Below are 22798 nucleotides of genomic sequence, written 5' to 3' on the forward strand. Positions count from 1 at the left end.
CTGCAGATTGCACCAAGTACTTATATTACTTAGTTTATTAAGTGAAACAAATACCTATATCAGATCAATATGCTTCTGTGTAGAATTAGTATTGCTACTTTATAATAGAAGCCTTAAATTCCCCTTTAACCAAAAACAGCAATTCTCTTACTTTGGTTTCTACAGTCTTCACCAAATTATACATCTCAGCAAACTGGCTTTCAAATGCCTCCTGTCTCTCAGAAATCCAATATCAACACATTAGCAAAAGGCATCCAATTAAAACATTTTCTGTACCTCAGGTTTCTAAAGTAAACATGCCAGTTCCACCTTAAGAACACAGAAGCTGGTGTTCACTAATACTATTAATATTTGCCAGCTGTATCCGTGTGGATGGAGCCCACCGAGATGAAATTACTGCCTCTTGATTTCTTCTAAATGTTTAATCAATTTGCAGTGCTGTGAACACTCCCGGTTTGTGCGGGAGGTTCAGACGTACAGTACCACACAGTACTGTAAAGGGGGGATTCCTTCGCAAATCAGCTATGAGAAACCATTTAAGCAAAGACAGCGTTTGAGTGAAACCCCACACAGCTGCTCTTTTGTTTGTGTCACATGCGGGGCCCAGTAAAGACGTGAGTCATCATTCCTCGCTTTTATTGCAGGTTAAATTATTCAGCGCCATCCCATCAATTCTCCACCAGCCCTGTGCCGAGCTGCCCGGCCCGGCGCGCCGTCAGCAGCATGCAGGCCGCCTCGGCGACAGCCTGATCAGCAATGGCTCTCATTGGCTACCTCCCTTCTCCCCGGAATCTGTTCTCCTGCCTGAGCTGTCAGGAATAAGTAGGCCAGCTCTCTGAAGGTTTCCTTATGTGATGCTGAGAAGTTTGGTGGAAAACAAACACTTTAGTACCTGCAGCCCTCGAGTGAAACGTCTTGTTAGTGCAGATTCCAGATTCTCGGTTTAGCGGAGATCTTCAAGACGCTCTTGTGGTTCTCCTATGATGGAGCCCTGTCCAAATGATTGATCATATGATTCCAAGAAGATGCTATTATAGATTGGATTTTGCAATTTTCAAAAAACTATTTATATTATACTCTATATCTATGTATAAACAAAATGCATAATTATAGTGATTACATATATAAAGTACACAAACACAGGGCACACACACTGAGTCTACGGTCATCACTTCCTTGATGAGTATGAAGCATAGTGGCATATATGAAAACACACATGTTCTTTTCCTGATCTTGGAAGGAAGTTCCTTCTGACATGCATCTGTCCTGCCCAAATGTCACGGGTGTCTTCTCCTGACCAACCACAGCAAGACCCCTTATGAACCAACTTCCCCTCGTTAGTGTAAAAGTGAGGAACGCTGTGTAAGGCTGCTTGTTTCAAGCAAATCCTGAGCTGCTGTTCATACATTTGAGGGAAATTTGCTGTGCTACACTGTGCTCCAGTTGTCTATGGGACACTAGAGAATGATGTTTGAACTTGACAAAGTGTCAGAAAACTAAATTTGACATCTGTCTTATCAGGAGATGATGCATGCCGCAATGTTTGTATCCAGACAAAACTTGGATAAATAAGATCTAACGAAGTGCCAGACGTCGACATTAGCTCTTCAGTCAGGTCCCTGTGGAACACGAGAACCTCTCTCAGGAGGAAAAGAAAAGCACACGCAAGAGAACAACAACCTGGTTTCCTTTCAAAATAAAAATCTGGTGCATATAGTTAGCACAGTGCAAATGCAAAGTCAGTCGCCAAGTTAATTTTAGCATCTTAAGATTTTCTGATTGGACGCTTGAAGTTCGGGATGCATTATCAGCGGCTGATGACTAAAGTCCAGAGAATGTTCCTGAAACAAATGGTCGCATGCCAGTGTGGGTGATCTGCAATTCAATTTAGACAAAACTAAAGGGTAATGACTCTTAAGACACTGTGTACAAGTATGACATTCTTCAAATGATGGTGTTATGGCACATTTTTATGGACATAACTGTTCTTTAGTGACTTAGGGAGATGTGTGCTCAGATTAACAGTGGATGGCTGGGAGGAGGTTGTGCAAGTTAGTTTGCAAACTGCAAATGTATATACCAGTGACATTGGCCAGTGTACTTTCTGCTTCTGTGGCTGATGCTTCTATTCGACTCCTGCCCCATGGCATTCATTTTTCTTTTTTGCACCCCTTCAAATCTGTTTGGCTTTTTTTTTGTCTGCAGTCTTGCTTTCTCCTTTTTCTCTTCCGATTCACGGTAATTCTGACAGTTCTCGTGCAATCCATACCATACTTCGTACAGTGATTCATCATGATACCAATTACGCTGATTGTGCTTTATGTATGGATATGATCTATAATTATTGATTCATAATCAATCAGAAACTCCAGAAATACCTTTGACAACGATGGTGGAATGCTCAGCGTTCGACAGACGATCAGCAGAGAGGATTTACAGCCGTTCTAACAGATGATTTTAAGTAAGTAATGCTTATTCTCTCCACGCATTGCTGTGCTGCACCCTGATCCCTTTATAATACTAATTCTAATACTTTTACTAATACTACTAATAACTTGTTCATATCTCACCTGCTGGGGAGGGTCCCATCAAAAATAATGATGATGATTTAAAAACCACTTAATCTATTGGGCCTTGTCCATTGTATGATCAACAATAATATTAATGATTACAGATACTTATAGTAATACTGTTACTCTTTCAATTACAAACTGTCACTGATATTAACCCATGAAAATATATGTCCAGTAATATTTAATGTAAAAAGGACTGTCACATGCAAAATATATTCAGATAATTTAAAAATGTTTGTAATTTTCCTTTTTTTTGTTGCTCCAGACACAAAAGAGATCTCGCAGAAGAGGGAGCCGTTCCATGAGCCCCTATTGGGCACGGTGGCGTTCTTCCAGGAAGCCGGATGCACGAATGTCGGGCCCAACAGCCTGTGACAAGTGTCTTAATGTATTTCTGTGATCCTGAGCATTAGACCCGAACAAACAGAGTTGGGATGACATCAGTGGATGTAGTGCTGCCTAAGCATGTCCCTCTCGGGGACGAGGGCTGTAATCCACGGCTGCTTCATGTAACAGCACCCCCAGGCTCGTGGGGCAGGCTGGGGAATTGTTGCAGAAGCGATGAGGACCGCGGCCTCCTTCAGTGCTGCTAATGTGACGGGCAGCTGATCCCACTGACGCATCCTTCATTGTTGAAGGGGGGGCACAGTCCATTCTGCCAGCCCAGAGAGTGACAATCTGGTGGGGGTTCGTTCTGCTCTGTCTAGGAAACCAAACCGACTTAAAAAAAAGAGACCTTAACCTTTGGTAAATCAATGTCACAGCATTTGTTTTAAATAACCAGTCCCACTGATAGCTAGTGTCTATTTCAAGTTACTAATTTTAAGTAGTATATATATATATATATATAATTTTTTATAATCCTGAAGGTGAAATCGGTGAAATCCTGAACTGGGGTAAAAACTCCTGGAGTGTGTCAGTGTTTTCTGCTTTTTGTTCCAACTGGAGTACTACAAGTAGACTTATTTAAGATATTTATATTTCATTATTTCTAGTCAGTTGTCATCTTTGTGCAAAATAGCAGTCTCCAATGTCATCACAACTTTGTCCAAAGACTTATTCTGGAGAATCAATGGATTGCATTTCTTTAATCACCGTTCAGCACCTGAGTGATTCATATAAGTAATAAAGTCAGGCTCTTCCCCCTCATAACAAACTGTGAGGCGCTGTGCTGTAGGAGTCACCGTGGTTTAAAGCTCTTTGAATGGTTATTTATCTGTACAACCGACTCTCGCTTTGCTTTTGCTCGTATTTAACCCCCCATTGCAGGACAATAATGCGTGGCATATGTGTGGTAACCAGAACCTCCCACTGGCTGTGGGGATGCGTGTGCGTGCGTGTCATTTCTCTCTATTAGCGATGAGTCACTTTACTCCTGCTTCTGTCGAATGCATACCTCCAGTTTGTGTCATCACCTTGCCTCCACTTTCACTGGCCGACCTGATGAGGGCTGATGTGCCAACGCCAGCCCCCTGATATACTGCAGGCCTGCCTTCTGGAGAGGGAAGAAAGCCGATTCTGTTTCCCTCAGGAAGAAATGTATCCATCTGTGGGGGATACTGACAGATAAGCACCCCACCTGTCAGGAGAGCGGCTGTCGAGCTGTCCCCTCCGCACACCGCTTTCTGTTCTTCTCCTGCACTTCCAGCAATGTATTAACAGATGTGAGAAGACCAAGAAAATAAAATGGTTCAAGAAACTTCTGCACCCTAGATGTGTTTGCAAAGAACACGCATATAAGAGCACCATACATGAAGAAAAAGTCAGAGAGAGAGAGAGGCAAGGTTACAAGGAGACCTTTATTTCAAGGTCACTTTTAGATGATTTGTGTGTGTTTGCGTGCACGTGTTTTTTTTTTTTTTTATGAATTAACTGGCGAAGTTTTAGGATTATGTATTCTCTGACCATCGTTTGTCCCCAAGGTTATGTTGTGCCACACTCTTGCTGCTGCTGCTGCTGCTGCTACAACAACTGATAATACAAAGCATGGACCAATTATGAATTTGGGTCACCCTGTGTGCTGAAGCTCAGTTTTTCCTGGCACTTCTTTGCAGACTGTATCTGTGGTGCAGCACTGTGCTACAACACGGCGAGGGAGCCAGGTTCCTGCAGAATTTTAATGCACTCTGCTGCTGAAATTCTTTATCTTTTGTCGAATGTGATAGGTGTCTGAGCAGTGCAGCGGGGATCTGTGCTAATAATGGGATGCTTATTATAGCCCTAGCAACAAGCCGGGGATTGGCCGCTGCACGGGCTCAGCTGTGCTGTGATTGGCCGAACTGGAGACAACTCCAACCGTACAAATTCATCTCGTGAAAGAGTCACTCCGGGGGGCTGCGGTCCGGGCTTCTAAGATCTTCCTGCCTGCCACTTTGGTTTGTCAGAATGTGCAAAGTCTTGGCTTTGCGTAAAATAAACAGATGTGCATGAATAATCATAACCCCTTTTCAGTGGGCCCGTCCTGGCAGTAGGCAATTTGACGTGCTTTAGCCCGTGTTGCATTGGCACACTTCAGCCCAGGTAATGACAGTTTATCTGTGGGTGGTAGAGAGGGACAACAAAGCAGCTGAGGAGTCACACTGATTTTCAGGGAAAAGAAACAAAAAGGTGATGGATAAAAATCTGCTCTATCCAAGAGGGGTGGCTTTGATTTACTTATAATAGCTGCCCCCCCCCCAGTCAGAAAATTACATTACATTACATTATTTGTCATTTAGCAGACGCTCTTATCCAGGTCGAATTATATTTGTACCCATTTATACAGCTGTATAAAATGTCTCCTCTTTAAGTAAAGGAAAGGAAATCCCATTATTTAAATAATAATAATAATGCCAATTTAGGTGTGAATTAAATTGTTATTGATGACTTTATAATAGGATATTCTGGACCCTCCCTGGGATATGAAAAATGGTCCTAACTGTGTACTGTACTTTCCTCTGATATGTTCCCTGTTTGAGCTTCATTTGAAACTGAGTTGCTGTGCAATGTGTGCTGACTTACACTGAGAAAAAGACTGCATTTCCCCTGAATGTCAGATCGGCTGCTGTTGCCAGTATCGCTGCTCTGCATTGCAGCAATGCAATCGGATACAATGGAAGAAACTGTAGTCCAGCTACTAAAGCATGTGTCTGTGTTTAATGCGGTTTCGGTACACTGGAGCAGATGCTAACTCATGCAGTTTGCTTGGTTAAATATCCATCAAAAGGAATAAGGAGTCCTAATGTATAATTTATATACACACTCTAAATTAAATTGAACACATTCTGTGTTTGTTCAAGGGCATTTTCATATAAAAATTCACCAAAGCACAACACAATCGTGTATTTTTAACAAGTTGGTATGGGAAAAACACATTGTGTTAAAAGGATATTCCTGTGTTGTAATTTGGTAAATTAACAACTTAATTTAACTCAATTTAACACATTTGGTATGAGAGTGCATGTATATATATTCTTGGACATTTCACCTTCTCAATATATATTTTCTAAACACTCTTTCTCTAGGTTATAAGATATTCAACATAAGCTGTTAATTCTAATATTTTTTTGTTCTTTTTCAGCCCTGAAACTAGTCTGTACAGTCTGACCACAAGGACAGAAGAGTCTCGTCTCACCGGCGTTAACAGCCAGGTACTGTAGTTCTGTTCTGAGCCACAGTGCTATAGGAGACGTACCTCCTTTAAATCCCTTCCATTCCTGTTCATTGTCAGGCAAGCAAAAAAAACAAAAAAAAAAACATATATAATATTAGGGATTAACAAATATATTCTGGAAAGGAAAGTGAAGCTTGAATTTTCTAACATTGTGTATAAATTTGCTAATTGTGTATCCAAAGCATGGAAAGAAGGCTGGACAAGCTATACATTTAAAGACTGAATTCCATACTTTGTATTTCTGTTTTGGGGGGCGAACATTATTAGCAGGTATCACTATTATTTTGTTTGTCGATGGATTTGTGTATTTTTGTTTTCTTTTTCTTTTTGTGTACTAATTCATGTTTAAATGTATGTCTGTCACTCAGAGGAAGTTGTGATCTGTAAAATGGTGTCTTGTAAGCCCAACTCAAAACTCAAAAACTACATATATATATATATATATATATATATATATATATATATATATAAAAAAAAAATGGTTGTGAAACACTTCTCTGGGAGGATTGTGCTTTTAGGACCGTCTCTCCCCCACAAGACCTCCTGCTCCTGGCGGTTGAGGTGTGTTTCCAGGTGCAATGCTCATCATTTTTACAGTGCCTTACAGTAAACAGTTCCCTCTTCTTGCCAGTGTATGATGTATGTAATTGTTGGTTTCTTCTTTGCTGCCGAAGCCTGGAGTGCAGTCAGTAAATAACAAAATATCTATATGTATATACAGTCCTCCTCTATGATAAGCCAACTTAAAACAAACAAAATAAAGAAATAGATTTGCTTTTTATTGGTAAATTTGAATGTTTTTTTTTTTTTCCTTGGGGTGTAGATAAATGCTGTGTTGACCTAGCACCCCCCCTGCGTTACCCCCTCGGCCTCTCCGTTAGAAACCTTGCCAGACGCATAAAGGCCCTCACTTCCTTCTCACAATTAACAGATGCTTTTATTTGCATATGAGCAAGGGAAAGACCCCACTGCAGGGAAGACTTTATGCTCCAGCATCTTTAATTGCTGGTTGTGGCTTTTGTCTGCCGTTGAATTATGTATCCTGTGATTTAACTCTGTATACCCCGTCGTGTCCTGCTGCGCTGTCCCGGCCTCCCGGTGTCATGTTCTCTGAAAGCGCACGAGAAGAAATCGAGCGTAAGGCTACCTATGACATGCAGTATAAATATTTATCTGGACACGTATTTATGTTGTATAACTATGACAGGGGGAGCAGCCGGCCTAAACAGGTTTCAAGGGAGTTTTGCCATGTTGTCCTGAGAGAGGATTGTGTGCCCATGTCTGCTCTGTACTTTTTCTTGCTGGCTTGTTTGTTACATTGCGGTGAGGTGTGTGCGTTTGTTTTGAGAGGTGTTGATGTCAGGAGATAGCCGTAACGATGAAAACATACTGTGTCTCGCAGTGGTGAAGATAGAATCGGCCATCGCAACGTCCGACTCACCATCTGACCTACTCATATTAGGCAGTCAGGGCAAAAATGTCCGTGATGAGATCGGACTGTGTGAGGCTGTTCGTGCACTAAGTGGTTCCTAACATGCCGACTTGCATTCATCATTTTTCTACAGCGTTGAGGGGGCTGCTATGAAGAAACCAAATAGTTGTCTCCATGGTTACCATTTTAGGTTCTGTTGCCGTTGACCTCCACGGGGGCGAATGCAACGCCTTTAATCCGTCACCAAAACGGACAATTTATTAATTAAATCGGTGTACGTCAGCCCGTACAGTGCAGTATGCAGCAGTGCAGGAATCGGCCGAGGGAATGAATGAGGGTTCTGGTGGGGAGGTAGAGACTCGGGTTCGAGAAAGGGGTTCTGCTCCCTCTGGGTCAGTACATCGCTCGGGCTCACAGCCCTAGGCCGATTTGGTTCCTATTGGTTTTTAGATTGATGTCACTGGATTGAAACCTAAGATCGGGGGAGCAGGGTGGGCTGGGTCATTTTCCAAAATGGTCTTAACGAGATCGAACCCCCTGGAGGAGTGGCATCTTCATCCCAGAGTGCACCCGGTGAGAAAGAAAGGACAAGAAGGTATACGTTTATGTCAAGAAACCAATATCTTTAATGAGCAACAGAAGGCAACCAACTCTCCTAAAACGTACACATGCTTATACAACAGTATTCGATTGAAACCGTTTCTCTCCTGTGGATTTTCCTCTCTTCTTACTGAAATGGGCTTTTTTTTCTATTCTTAGTCTTCATTTACCCAGACTTCACCCTCACAGATAGGCAGGTTAAAGGTGGCCAAGCCCCTTAGAACTGCATCACCGTGATAACCCAGTTGTCTTCCTGTCTCCCTGGCCGACTCGGTTTTTCTAAAGAATGATGCAGCAGAACATGCATATAATTGTAAACTGTCATGTAAACAGCCATGAAATCCTGTCACCAGTCAATTTCATAAGTGTGCTTTTCTTTCTATCTTTTTCCTTCTTCCTTTCCTTCTTTCTTTTCGGACCGAACACTGTAGTGAGGATCAGTGTCAACAGGAATGATAGAAAACAAAGTATATGTATACATAATAAAATAAGGATGTAAACCATTTGACTCAACATATATATCAAAGAAAGGAAAATGGTGGCTTTCAAGTAGTAAGATTTCTTTCTTTTCCTTCTTTGTTTTAAGTTTGCTTCACTGGAATTGCACAGAAGTAAACAAACCTACAGGAAGAGATGCTTTGAACTTTGACTAACACAACCCTCCCCACCCTGCCCTCCATCCCCATTCCCCCCCACATCATCACAACAAACACATTTACTCTCTTGTCACAATGCAGTAAAGGACATTGACTTCAGAATGCCATTATGGAGAGAGGGATACTGGGAGTACATATTTGCAGGAGGAGCTACTGTGGGTACTGACCCTGACAACTCAACCACTTCTCCCTCTAGTGCGTTACTAAGGTTGGCAGCCTTAATCACCACTGCAAAAGGCCACAGGTCGCATGAGAAGCCTAACTAGTGACTAATTGTGACCTAATCTGTCGATTTCCCTTTCCCAGCCTATCGGTTCGTAAATCTATCTTATATCAACACCTTGTTAGGGAAAGCTCCATGCTGGCTAAGACATGAAGTCTATGCCGCCTGAAGGCTATATTGTAGGATGACATTCATGGCGCTAAAGTGCTTGTGGTTTTCCGGCTTAAAAGATGTCACCCATTCAGCGACAACAACGTGGCCTGTACCAAGTAGATGCCTTGCAAATTGTATTATGTGAACACTCCAGATGCCTTATGCATTGCTTTGTTTTTGATTTTACGAGCTTGTCATGGCATATATACATTATAATGTTCAGAATTATTTACTCCCAGTGTTTGTCTTTGAGACGTCAGTCCATAGAAACTGATAAGTCTGTGATGGGAGATCCAGCGCCATTTTGTTGTCTCATGCCTAGCTTCTGAAATCTGAAATGTCACCTGACTGGCAGTCGGTCAACAGGCCAGTTTTATTTTACAGGATGCGCGAGAGGTTAGCAGCACAGCCCTGGAGTCTCGCCGAGAAGCAGCCTCCTTATCGTTGTTTTTAGGAAACGAACTGCATGAAAGCATTTGCTCTTCATCCAGATGCCACTCAGTATTCAGATGATATTGGGAAGAAATCATTAATTTGCTATAGTTTTGTTTTACAGATCTGTATTATGTTTAGCAATTGTTAGGTGGTTTTATAACCAAATTACTCCTTCAGCAACCCCTGTATTTGTGATATGTCTGTTTTGGCATACAAAACAGGTTGTCGTTCGCTACAATGTTGTGGAACGGGTCACAGACTCTTGAATATTCCTACACACTCTCTTTTCCTTATAATCCCACCTGCAGAACCTCAACTCACTTCTTAAACCCCCAACTATCCAACCCACACCTACCCTATGAAACTAGGCCTGCATGAACCAGGTATAATCTCTTACAATTTCATCTGTAAGCCAGCATCGCCCTCACTCTACCATGTGCCCCTGTCTAACACTGAGCCTTCTCAAACAACCAGAACAATCTCTTCCCCACACAAGCTTGAGCTTCTCATGCCTTTCTTTCTATACATCTATGCGTGTCCATATCCCTATGTTTTCCCCCTGTCATATCCACCCAAATAAAATAGGCAATTCCTCTTTAACCCAGCTGCAAACCTTTCTACACCCCCGATTCCAACAGGCTTATCACAACATCAGGATGATACGCCATGACTCTGCCTAAGGTGAAGTTAGGACAGTGTAGTAATCCAACACTAGAGTAATAACCAGCTGTAATAACAAAACTATAGCAATGATAGATGCCAAGTGACTGCAGTACCAGTATAGCTATCTTAATCGGGGGAAAGAAAACGTAATTATGGTGACAGTGTAAGTGGAATGGAAATAGTCTCAGCAGTTTCCCATCGTGCCTGTTATTGTCCTATTTGTCTTTGAGCTAAGATACTTCGGTTGTTCTTGGTGCTCCAACGATCTACTTCCCAAAACGATCAACCTCTAACCCTCCAGCACCAGGCAATAATCTCTCCGCCAGATTTCCGTTATTTTCCCACAAACAAGGAACAAGAATCACGGGACATCGTCACGGAGGACAGACCACCATCCCAGAAAATGTGCAAGTCTCCACTCAACCTACACTGCACCATAGAGTTCAGCAGACAGGACTGTTGCCTATGGTAGGGCAAATGAAACCCTGAGAAACCACAGCAAAAGCACTGAGTTCAATTTACAACTAAACTCAACCAAATGATCAATATATGTGTCAGCTGCATTTAAGGTACCTGAAGCTAAGTTGGTGCTGTTTATCTTTGTTTCCGAGGCTCCCCCCCCTCCTGTTTAAACCACAAGCTGTTTAATGACAGAGAGAAAAATACAAATACAAAAAAAAAAAAAAAATCAACCAAAAAAGGTGATGTCAGTCGCACAAATGCGGAAAGGCCCACAATATTAGGAGCGCAAAACCATGACGTGTTCTCTACGTTTTTTTTTTCCCCCCAAACCAAAAAGAAAATGTGAAAAGTTTACTTCATTGTGACTATGCAATACAACTCGCCAAATACAGCTGTGAAATGGTATAGAAGAGCTCTTGTCATTTTCTCTTTTTATTTTGCTCTTGTGCAAACTCTACATAAATGACTCACATTCAATTTATTCATCACTCGGGAGACCGCTAAAAAAATAAAATAATAAAATTAAAATAAATAAATGGTCCGTGTGTGAAGTAATTCCTTACAGAAACACTGATTCTGAAAAATTAATCACTGTTCAAAGCTTAAATAGTTCACTGCATAACATGACAGAGAAAGCACAAACAGAAAGGTCATTCTAAGAACAACATATTCATCGTTTACATTGTAATAATTATAATTTCACCATGACAAACACCAGACAGTAAGATTAAGCTAACACTGGTGTTTTTTTTTTTTTGTTTTTAGTTTTTTTTTTTTTTTTTTTTTCTTTTTCTTTTTTTCTTCCGCTTTTGTGTAACAAATCAAATACAATAATTGCATGTCACTATAGCAACGTCCATAACAGATCAATTTATTGTCAACGATCACTGTTTTGGCTTAGCGTACTTTAGCAAATAAAAATAAAGAGAAACGAACAAAAGAAAAAAAGGAAATGGAAAAACTAGTTTGAAAAGTTTGAAGTCTAGTTATTTCTTGTTCATAGGAATACATAACACCTACAGTATAAGTTAATAAAGTCAAGCTACTGTATATAAATACGTCACTAGCATGCACAATATTGTAGTATCGAGAATATTGGAGCAGTAATCGTCTTACACTGAAGAAACAGTATAATAGGCAAGTGCATTTCTTTAAAAAATTAAAATTAAAACAAAACAAATTAAAATAAAACCACAAACCTCGAAGCTGCTTTAAGATCCCATTTTTCTCGCCACTTCTTTGCCTTCAAATGTACCTTTACCTCGAAAAGAGCTCATGGTTCCAGTAAAGGATGGAAAGTTACCAAGGGCCAGGGACTGAATCAGTATAGTTACCTATTTAAGGACTTGGGTGTGAAGAACGCCAGATTTTGGGGCAACCGGCAAAAAACGTAACGGTGAACGTTACTCTTGAAAACGCAAAGACAATTGACTTGATATTAGGACTCAACTGATCCTTGTACTGACAATATCCTGCCTGTACCTGTCAAACATTACTTCAATGCTGAATATTAACTGGTATATAGTTAACGCATGACACTCAAACCCAATTTAGATTTAGAGCATTCTCTCAAATTTAGTACGTTGGCGATAGACCAACCATGTGAATGGGCGATCTCTGGATTCCAAAATGGACCCAACAGGCCCTGCGTCATACTTACTGGAACCATTGTGAACTAATTTTAGCGAGGCTATCACATTAAAGTTTTTGTTCTACCTTTTCTCTCTCTCTCACTTTAAGTCTTCTTACCCCCCTAAAGTTAAATAAGCAGCTCCACTTTGTTTGTACTACAAGAACAGTCCATATGCCAGTGTGAGGCTGCCATTCCAACCCAACAGCCACTCTTGACTGACTAACTGACTTGACTGACTGACTGACTGACTTGACTGACTTTTCCTCTAAGTGGTGTTTTGGCAAATGTCGAAGAGGCGATCAAGAAGGAGGAGGGTGTTTTGTTTTCTTTTTTTTTTTAATCTATTTTCTTTTTTTTTTCTTTTTTTAACTACTGGAAGGTTTACTCCCCCCCTCCCCATTCCTCTCAATTTTTTTTCATTAAACTTGTGGAAAAATAAAGACTGCTTGCGGTAGTAGCGTCGGCTAAGAGGCTTGCCAAGGCCACTGGCTTAATTGTTGCCCTCCCCTCCGTCGTCGTCCTGCTGGTCGCTTGTCCACAGTGTCAAGTTGTCTCGCAGCAGCTGCATGATGAGAGTAGAGTCTTTGTAGGAGTCCTCGTTGAGGGTGTCTAGCTCGGCGATGGCGTCGTCGAAGGCGGTCTTGGCCAGGTGGCAGGCTTGCTCGGGGGCGTTCTGGATCTCGTAGTAGAAAACTGAGTAGTTGAGGGCCAGGCCCAGGCGGATGGGGTGGGTGGGCTGCATGTGCTCCTTGCTGATCTCATGCGCCTCACTGTAGGCCTTCTCGGAAGACTCCACCACCGTGGCCCGCTTCTCCCCCGTGGCCACCTCGGCCAGGTAGCGGTAGTAGTCGCCCTTCATCTTCAGGTAAAACACCTTGCTCTCGTACTGCGTCTCGCTGCAGTTCTTGATCAGGTAGTTGTCCAGCAGGTTGAGCACGTCCTGGCACACGGCCTCCAGCTCCTTCTCAATCTTCTCGCGGTACGCCCGCACCATCTCGATCTTCTTCTCGTTGCCGTCTGCCGAGGTCTTCTGCTCGATGCTGCTGATGACACGCCACGATGACCGCCGCGCCCCCACCACGTTCTTGTAGGCCACCGAGAGAAGATTCCTCTCCTCGTTGGACAGGGCCTCGTTCAGCTCGGTCACCTGTGCGGGAGACAGAGCCAAAGAGGGGTTAGATGCAAAGAGATATTAATAATATAACACCTAGGCTATCAAACACAACCATAACAGTATATTAACCTTGACGTCATGAACGATTCATACAGCATTCCTGTGGATTAAAGTTTAAATCTATTGTAACAGTGTTTGTTTCTGGTTGCTAGACTACATATTAGTCAGCGTGTTGAAAAGTCAATGTAATAGATCATGTTTTACTTTAAACCCCCCAAAACCACTCCTGACACACCCATAAATGTAAATCATATTGAATTCAAATATTTTTTTATTTTTTTAAATGTATTTTTCAATAAAGCTTATTACTACTATGAAAGAAAAACAAGTGGATATCAGAGATATCGATATAGACAAGGCCTTATTTTTCGTTAATGGACATTCATGCTTCCGCACAAAAGCACCGGCTCCAGCAGAGCTACAGGACATAGTGAACTGGCATGACCTCGCAGAAACAATGACATCATTCCGCTAGGCCAAAGAATAACACCCTTCATTTGCTAATGCTGCAATGACAGCACAATATTCAACTGCCTTGTATACACTGAGCTTTGTCTGGTTCGGGCAGATACATTTATACACTGAGTGGTGAATATGCCTCATGTGCAGCTCGTGTTAAAAGGATGTTTATAAACCGTGTGATGTGAACCATTGTATAACGCGTGAAACAAAGAAAGCATCCATATTAGGCAGCTTACATATCTCATCTCTTTTTGCGTGTGAAGATACCTGGGAGGCTTTGACCAATCACAGACACTTCCAACAAACCGATTCTGACCATCTGAATCAGCCGGTTATAACAGCCTTTTCTCTACTTCACAAAATAACCAATTACTTTAATTTGTGAATTCAGCTGTAATTACAGCAAATGGGAAGGACGAGAAAGGTGAAGAGTGACCACTCATGCTTCCGATAGTCCATTTCCGTTGTGTTATGAACTCCCCTGGATGAATGACCTTAGAGACTCGTACAGTGACGTGATCTCGTGAATACGTCTACAATCAACATCCAAATAGGATTAGATTGGTTCTAATTCAGTCTTGACCTCTAGAGGTCATCTTATGCATGCAATCCTCGGAAACTAGATTGCCAGAGGCAGTGTTACCAATCATTAAATTATGTCTTGTTGCATGGCTCTTTAAAGTCCTGCAAATATTGTTTACTCTTCAACATGGAAAAGGTTATCATTTGCTTCCTGGTTGGACACTACTGTGGTCTGTGTTCCATATTCTGTCAGTATGTATAGGCTACCAAACTGTTTTTCTAGTGTAAATCTTACACAGACGGCTCACAGCATAAACAGTCTCTCACTGCTGTTAAGTACAGGGTGTGCGGATAAGTGTTCGGCACAATGGATAAAGACCTCGGCCTCTGATCTATTCAACTGACGTCTTGGTGACCTCATTGGACCGGTTCTGCATTTTGGCTACATTTCAGAAGCTACATGCAAACATACTGTATACTATAAACCCCAATCATATTTATGAGGGGAATATTGGCTGCTCAACCTTTTGTCCACGGGAATCAAAAACACAAAAGCGGTTGCTGGTGCCTTTCCAAAGTGATGGCCTGCGGTTGACCTTCCTAGCTGGGGAGGAATCTGTGCTCTCTTCCAAGATGAAGTCTAAGCTGCTTTGCAATGCCCAAGATCTTCTGTTCCACAGCTTGGTTTTATTCAGGCTTAAAATGTCCAGGGAAGATAGGCCTTTTCTTTTGTTACAGACTTTGAGCAGTACTTACCCCTAAAATGTATTTTATTTATTTGTTAAACGAGTTACATGTGTTTGAAAGTAGTGTCCTTTCCAAAACACAACCAACCATGAGAGTGTATTGCGAGTGATGAATGTGGAGCCATGACAGGTTTGCTCTGGGTTGTGCTTGTGTCTGAAGCCTCACATGCAGCGTGTTAAAGACCAGTTTTCAGAGGCACGGTACCACCAGAGACCTGACTCTCTGATCCGTGCTTCCTGGCACGGTGTAAATCACTTCGGCCTGTCTGCTTTCATTTGATACCTGAAGATCGCAGAGGCCACTTTGGAGTCTAATCTGATTTCTCCCTCCATTCTGAACCTCTACTTTCTCCTACTCCTTCAGCTCGGCCACACCTAACTGCTCTTTTATCTCCAGCATCCCTAGCACACACTGATTCCTAACTGCCCAACCCTTTGTCTTGGGGGACGTAGTTAATGAGGAACCGGGGAACAAGGCATGGTTTTCCTAAAGGATGCACGGACACGATCAAAGCTTCCAACCCTTCAGACTCACTCTTTGTGCCCCAGTTCTGCTATCCTGTTCTGAGTCAGAAAAGCAAACGTCTGCCTGGACCAGATCCGCAGCTGTTCGATTGGCACTGTTCTTGGCACACTGATGCACAACAAGTCAAAGTCAGGACTTGAGCCTGCAATTGGCATTCCGCACCAAGTGGCAGACAGAGAATGAGACTAAATGTATTGATTTTGAAAGTGATACGCTGACAGCTAAGACCATTACAGCACCATTCTGAAGAGAGTGCATTTTTTTTTCACAATCACGCGATTTTGACTTTCGACTTTCTCCACATGCTTTGAAATGCATGTCAAAGAGAGGCTGTCAGATATCTATATTTGTGACACGTAAGCTTAAACTAAACTTATTCATCGGCACCGTACGCCACAATCTTTCGGACACTGAATGATCGCATCTTTGTGGGTACCAGTGTCGCCAGCCATATCCAGACAACAAAGGAGAGGCGAGAAAATAAAAACCACACACAATGCCCCGTTCAGTGAGGCACCAGCACTAATCCCGTCCGCGGAGGTCCTTTTCCTGTCGCCTACGTGTCACTCGCTACTTAACACCAAACAATAATTAAATTCCCCTTTGTTCAAACAGTGCTGAAATGTTGAAATTATACACTCAATTTGTTTTTGTCTTCCTACCAGCTATATGCCTAGACCCGCTGGGGTGAGTAAGAAGCAATTTATCATGTGCAGTCCCCCCCGGTTTCCATGGAAACAAAGCAATCCGCTCATTTAGTACTCAAGTCTGGCTCCACAGCTGTCATAAAGGCTTCCAATGCCTACAGAGCCAGAGAAATGGAAAGTGCCACCAAAGACAGGGGCAGGGGGAGGGAATATTCCTGCCCAGTAACTTGCGGGGCAGTTCTGTGTCGAGATACCAGTGAACAGACAGGTTATGCATCCATGATGGGGCCCATCTTTAGGTATGGGTCAGCTCCAGACCCACGCCTCGCCAACCTAAACTGGATCCCTGTCTGAATGTGATCTGGACGAGGATGAGAGAAATGTGGTCCCTGCCTGGCATAATCGCCACACAAGCTGTTTTCCCAGTAGCATGAGACAGGATCAAAGACTGAACAGAGTCCACAATCCTGCTCTGAACTGAAAGAGGCGATCTGATCTAAGGTTATTTAATAAGGTCATTTTCACCTTATTTTAATCATAGTGTTGTCAAAATATCTGTCATGTGTTTGACTGCGTCTGCTGTTGAATTACTGTAGATTTGGTTCACGTTTTGGGTTATTAAGCCTCAGCGAATCCTGCGTAAATAAATATTGACATTGTGTTATGATTATACATATATAATTGAGGTCCTCATATATCCTCCCTAGCCAGAAATACTTCATAACATTTCAGCAGGTGAAAAAGATCGCCTTTGGTTTGCTGTTCATCAATGTGGCTTGCATCATCTAAAATGACTAATTTATTTGTATGTGTTTTTTTGCACTGCTATGCTGATAAGAGTCGATTGCAAGGTCAACTGATTGTGACACCAGCTTCTTTAAGTCTCACATCCAACAGAACAATATAGAATCCCCCGGGCAATATCAATCACCCCAGAACCAACGTCTTTCTGTCCATGGACGGGGAGGAGCCCACCTACACAAGTATTTAGACTTCCTATCTCCAAGTTCTCTCTCTGCCCTTATGCAATGGAGATTTCTACTGAGTGAACCACCATTTCCTTAATTTGTAATGCCTGCCAACATTAATCTTCCTTTAGCAGCCATATGGAAAACTGTGTACCTGGAATCTTCCTGTAGAATCAACCGGACAATCTGGACTTGTCGGTTAAATAAGACATGGTCTAAACATACCATGGAAGAGGCACATCCCACCACTTTGGGAACAGCTGTGGCCACACCTCTGTTTCTCCTCACATACATTTCCAGAGCATATTAAATATTTCTTCTGATGCTCACCTAACTGCCAGGATGTTTGGAGCGAGAGGCATGTTTGCAGTTTACTAGTGTTTCAGCCACGCAGGCAGTGTATCATTTCCACTAATGGAGGTCAACGTGCCACAATGTTTTTGTCTCAGTGCTCAGTAAGAGAAATACACACACAAAACCATTAGTGCAAAAACCACAATAGTGCTCTAATGCAGAATTCTGTTCAGTTAATTTAGGACCCGTGGCACTGTGATCTTTGTGATGCACGCTCATCAAAACAGATCATACCATATCAAAAGATAATGAATAATGCATTATTTGAAAGAACTGGAAAAAAAAGGTATTATATTTTCAAATAACTGATGAATGGGAATGTGAGGGAGGAGGTGGTAGGGAAAGAGAGAGCTGGTCTCATCCTAGAAGACCAGCACGAAAGACAAAGCGCACCGAGAAAAATGTCAGCAAGTGAGCGACAGAACTATTCTCTGCCCCGGGTTCAGCACGGGATACCCCTTTCTGGTAAAGATGCAGCAGCTCCTTCTGACAGCGGGTGACACCTGACGTCACGGGGATTGTAACTGTGGAGGACTGGGGGAGGGGGCACTTCCATGCATCTCTTTTGACATTACATAACCATAATGCCTGCAGTTTCTCACTGAGTCGCTTTCTTTGCCGCTTGTGGGCTTCTAAAAATAAAGCACATAAAAGGTTTATAGCTCAGAAAGCATGAAAACAAATTCTGTATAGATCCCTCATATAGTAAACACGCTGCCAGGAGCATTGAAAATGGAGCAGATTCTTCATTTCTGCATGGAGAAACTATTCCAACTAGCAGAGTACCTAGCAAGTATATCATGCATTGGATCACAGAAAATTAATCTTTAAACCTGTTATGAAAAGGAACCTTACACTAAAACTGCCATTGGTGCTTTGAGGTTATAGCCTGAACTATCTGGGTAGATCAGCCAGCATCCTATGGTGAACGGATGTAGCAGCTAACAAGTCTTGCCCGTTTTCATTTAACCCAGATGATCTGTTTTTAGCTCTGTGTAACAACATGGAGGGTTTGAGAAACTGAAGTTGTCTATACATGCACTATCAAATGACGATGAGTGTTTTTTTTTCTGCAAGTGAAGCTGCTGTTTGGCATGGATCTCATGTGAAGGCAACGATGATGTGCTTTTATCTATCCATCACTCTCCCGGCAATGAGGTTATCACTTTTGAGAGGCGGCTTGTTAGCCATCATGACATCACTGTGACATGGAAGAGGATGCATCGAGCATGAATAAGCTACTTAGCCCACGTACCTTGGGGATATTAGGATGTAGCTCGAGAGAGCCATTAAGACCAATTCCGTGTGTTTCAAATCACTTTCAAAAGGGCCTCAAATGAAAGCCACAGGAAAAGAAAAAGCTTTTATCGAAAGACAAAAACAAGGAACCGAGGGGAATTTACATCTTACAAAACGTCAGAGGTTTGAGTTTGAATGAAAGAAAGTCCCCGTACTTCTTCAAAAACCTAAACACAGTTATGTAATATATCATAGTAAGTGCTGAACTGGGCAGGAATACCAAAAACAAAAAGCTGTCAGTTTTGCTTATTTATTAAAATTGAAAAATCACAGGGACCCGCCTGTTCTTGGTTTATCCAGTCTAACATTATTATCGATGTATTATATACAATCGGAAATCTTTTTTTTTTTTTTTTCTCAAAGACAAAGACAAGGGGAAACCATTTATTTGCCAAACAGTAGAGTAAGGGTGGGTCCTTTAGATTCCCATTTCTGTGAAGACACCAAGGCAACTGACACTTAATACACTGCTTCTCTGTAATGTAGATTATAGGCCTGACCAATTTCAGAGCTGCACTGCAAGTGTGTGGACTAGAAGCCTCTCCATTTATAACGGTTATTAATAGGGCTGTAACAGAGGGATGAAAAGACAGTTGTGCATTGTGCTTTGAGACACAGAGATGGAGGACAGGCCTACCGAGAGCATCCTCACAAGTGAATCTGCTTCTCTTGGTTGGCTCAGTGCGATATTTTCTCAATTACAGATACATCCTTGACAACCCATCCAGGAAAGTGGTTTAGAATACTTTCCAGTAGAAGGTAGGCATAGTACCTGCAACCAACAAATATATTTCTTTGCCATGAGTCATTTAAAACCTCTTTTAAATCTTAAAAACAAAAGCAAGTGCAAGGATGTATTTTTCTCTGCAAGACAGTTTGTATGGAAATATACAGTCAGTATGCAAATTCTGACTAGATCTGCATTAGTAATTGATATCTACTTGCTGCTCAGTGGTATATTAGACAAAGTTTCCAAACTTCATAACAATCCTAAAAGGGCAATCTACAAACTATAGGCTATTCTATATTAGCACATTCTCTACAGATCTAGTGTTCAAATTTAAAGTTCACTGACAATGTGTAGCATTTTCCCAGCAGTCTGTTCCTTATGACACTGAAAAAACAAATATCTCCACAAAAACGCGCACTGCTACTACAGTCTCCACCGTGCCGCGTTCCCTGTGCAAGTGATCTCTTTTCCTGAGGATGCCAGTCACCATGACTGCAGTGGCAAGGGATTCCCCCCACAGTAAAGGGGCGAGGCTGCGGACACACCCCTCTGCTGCAATGATCCCCAGTGGCACTGCACTGACAAGGCCTTGCAAATTTCAAAGGGATCCCTCTCAGCAAAAACCAGCAACTTTCCTACCAGGAAGAGATTGTCAATTTACAAAGGTAACAGAAATGGGCAATTCAGTAGTATTCTCTCGGCACTGAAACACAATCATTTTTCATATTGCATCTTCAGCTGTATAGTGAGAGGGGTTTGCATGCCCTACTAGCAGTAAAACGGACAGAGGAGTGTCTCTGCTTTGTATTGCAGAAGAGACACCCTGTTCACTCAGCGTCTGTGTCCAATGACAGTGCATTTTTTAATATCCAATCCTATGCGTTACAGACAGACATCCTATTCGACATCAGAATCGACATTTCTACTCCATCCATTCTTTGAAACACTGAATAACGGTAACCTCAACCAATGAAAAAAATGCAGTCTCTCGACACAGTATAGCCTATGCATACGTAGGCATGTTTAAAGCGTGTTGCAGCTGCACTTAGACCAGGCCCCTAACAAGCTCTCAGCAAAGACTGGTTTATTATAATATACACATTCATATTTAAATCACAGACCAGCGTGCAATAACCGCGGCTAGCTACAGAATAATACTTCGTAGACTGCATTTCAATTGCAGTCCCTGGTTTACACACACACGCTTAAGTGGAAATGGTGCAATACAGCCTGCACATCTGCACAGCTGCACATCTGCACAGCTGCGCCACGCCTCGTGCGATACCCGTGCTCGCCCCCCCACCGGGCAGCCGGTGCCAGTCTAACCCCGGCGGTGGGCAGAGGGGAAGAAAAGCACAGAGATGAGATGAGATGAGATGAGATGCCTGCATGCTGCACGCTGGCTGAATACGGCTTTTCGCTGCAATATGACACACAGAACATTCTGGAAGCCGCGGCGCTGCCTCCCGTCTACTGTGTGCAAAGAGCTCCTGTAGGGCGAACTTGCTTGGGGAAAAAATACCGTGGAGAGAACCAAAGTCAAGCGATGCTCTTTAGCACGGGGTGGGGGGTAAAGGGACAACAAGGCATGCATAGAAGTGCTGGCAGTCCGGGTGAGAATAATGATGAAGAAATAAACGTGCACTAGTGGAGGAGATGCACGGTCCTGCGACTGCATTCAGATCAATAGCGTCTCATTCGCAGCCCGGAGTGCCGCTGCGCCCCGCTGCATCACGCCCGTTTTTAGGGCTGCTTTGTAAAGAAACGGCCGAGCCAGAACAATGCCCCCAAAAGCGCCCTGCTCCCTGCATGTCATTTCAGTTGATCTGCTCAGGGTTTTATTTCATTTTATTTGAATGCTGAGTTACAGATAGAGAGACATTGGGGGAAAAAGGCACCGCCCCAAAGATCAAACACTCCGCAATCGGGCACCTTTCTGCTGCTGCTTCCCCTGCTGAGACAGGGGTCTCTCTTTCTGCTGTTTTACCTGCTTTTGTTGCAACATTTTGCAGGGAAATCGTTCAGGGCTGTGGGGAAATCCGCATCGTTACACATGTCATATGATTTAAAGTCAGATCATTGCTGTGATTTGAGCTGTAGGTGCTACCCGAGGAATTGAGGCGTTTAAAACGGTGTATGGCCTTTGGCAGTGCCAGGATAGCAGATACATTAGATGTCCCATCATTTTGCTCTAGAATCGGGAGCATTTGAATGCACGGTCATTAAAATAAACCATCTAATCGAACGCAACATCTTTTAGGAATAAAACGCATGGCATGTGCATGAGGAAAAACAATCTGATCGGGGCAGTTGCATACAGGTATTCACAAAATTAACAGTGACGACAGAGGAATATGAGTTTTCGTTTTTTAAGAAAGAGAGAGAAACGTGCAATGTGAAGGAGAAACTCACCGATTTCATGGCAGCTGCCATATCATCGTATCTCTCCGCCTGCTCGGCCAGCCTGGCTTTCTGCACCAATTGCTCGCGGTCTACCATGTTTTCCGGCGTCGGTGGTCGAGGCGAGAGTCGGGCTTTTCGGGGAGGAAATGTGGAAATGTCAGTCGCGGTGCAGCGAAACGCGGCGCGGTGTGGATGCTGCAGCTGCTGCCTGCCGTCTGCGCCTGCCGCCGGGACGCCCCCCCAGCTCTCCCGGCTTGCGTCATCACTCCAAAAAGGCGGGACCCCGGCCCGTGTGATGTAACGATCCTTTTAGGGGAGCCCGGCCTTCGTGCGTGACAGCCGAGTGGCCAATCAGCGCGGCGCTCTCTCGTCAGGTGGGCGTTTCTCGTAGTACTAGAGCGAACGGCATGCCGGGACGTGTAGTTTAACTCCTCAGATGCCTTGTTGGCTGTAGGCTACCGAGGAAACGCCCGAGCAGGGGAACT

At 42.9% G+C, this 22798-nt stretch overlaps 1 protein-coding gene across 1 annotated transcript; it reads right to left on the reverse strand.

Annotated features, from left to right (window-relative positions):
* Positions 1 to 8259: 8259 nt before the first annotated feature.
* On the reverse strand, positions 8260 to 22538 carry ywhag1 (3-monooxygenase/tryptophan 5-monooxygenase activation protein, gamma polypeptide 1). Its single transcript, XM_066695256.1, has 2 exons — positions 22323 to 22538; positions 8260 to 13629 (listed from the first exon to the last, which is right to left on the reverse strand). Exons 1-2 carry the CDS (start codon positions 22407 to 22409, stop codon positions 12973 to 12975), a joined length of 744 nt encoding a protein of 247 aa, XP_066551353.1. The 5' UTR covers positions 22410 to 22538; the 3' UTR covers positions 8260 to 12972.
* Between the last annotated feature and the right edge of the window lie 260 nt (positions 22539 to 22798).

Source organism: Amia ocellicauda, chromosome 22, assembly GCF_036373705.1.
Source record: "Amia ocellicauda isolate fAmiCal2 chromosome 22, fAmiCal2.hap1, whole genome shotgun sequence".
NCBI lineage: Eukaryota > Metazoa > Chordata > Actinopteri > Amiiformes > Amiidae > Amia > Amia ocellicauda.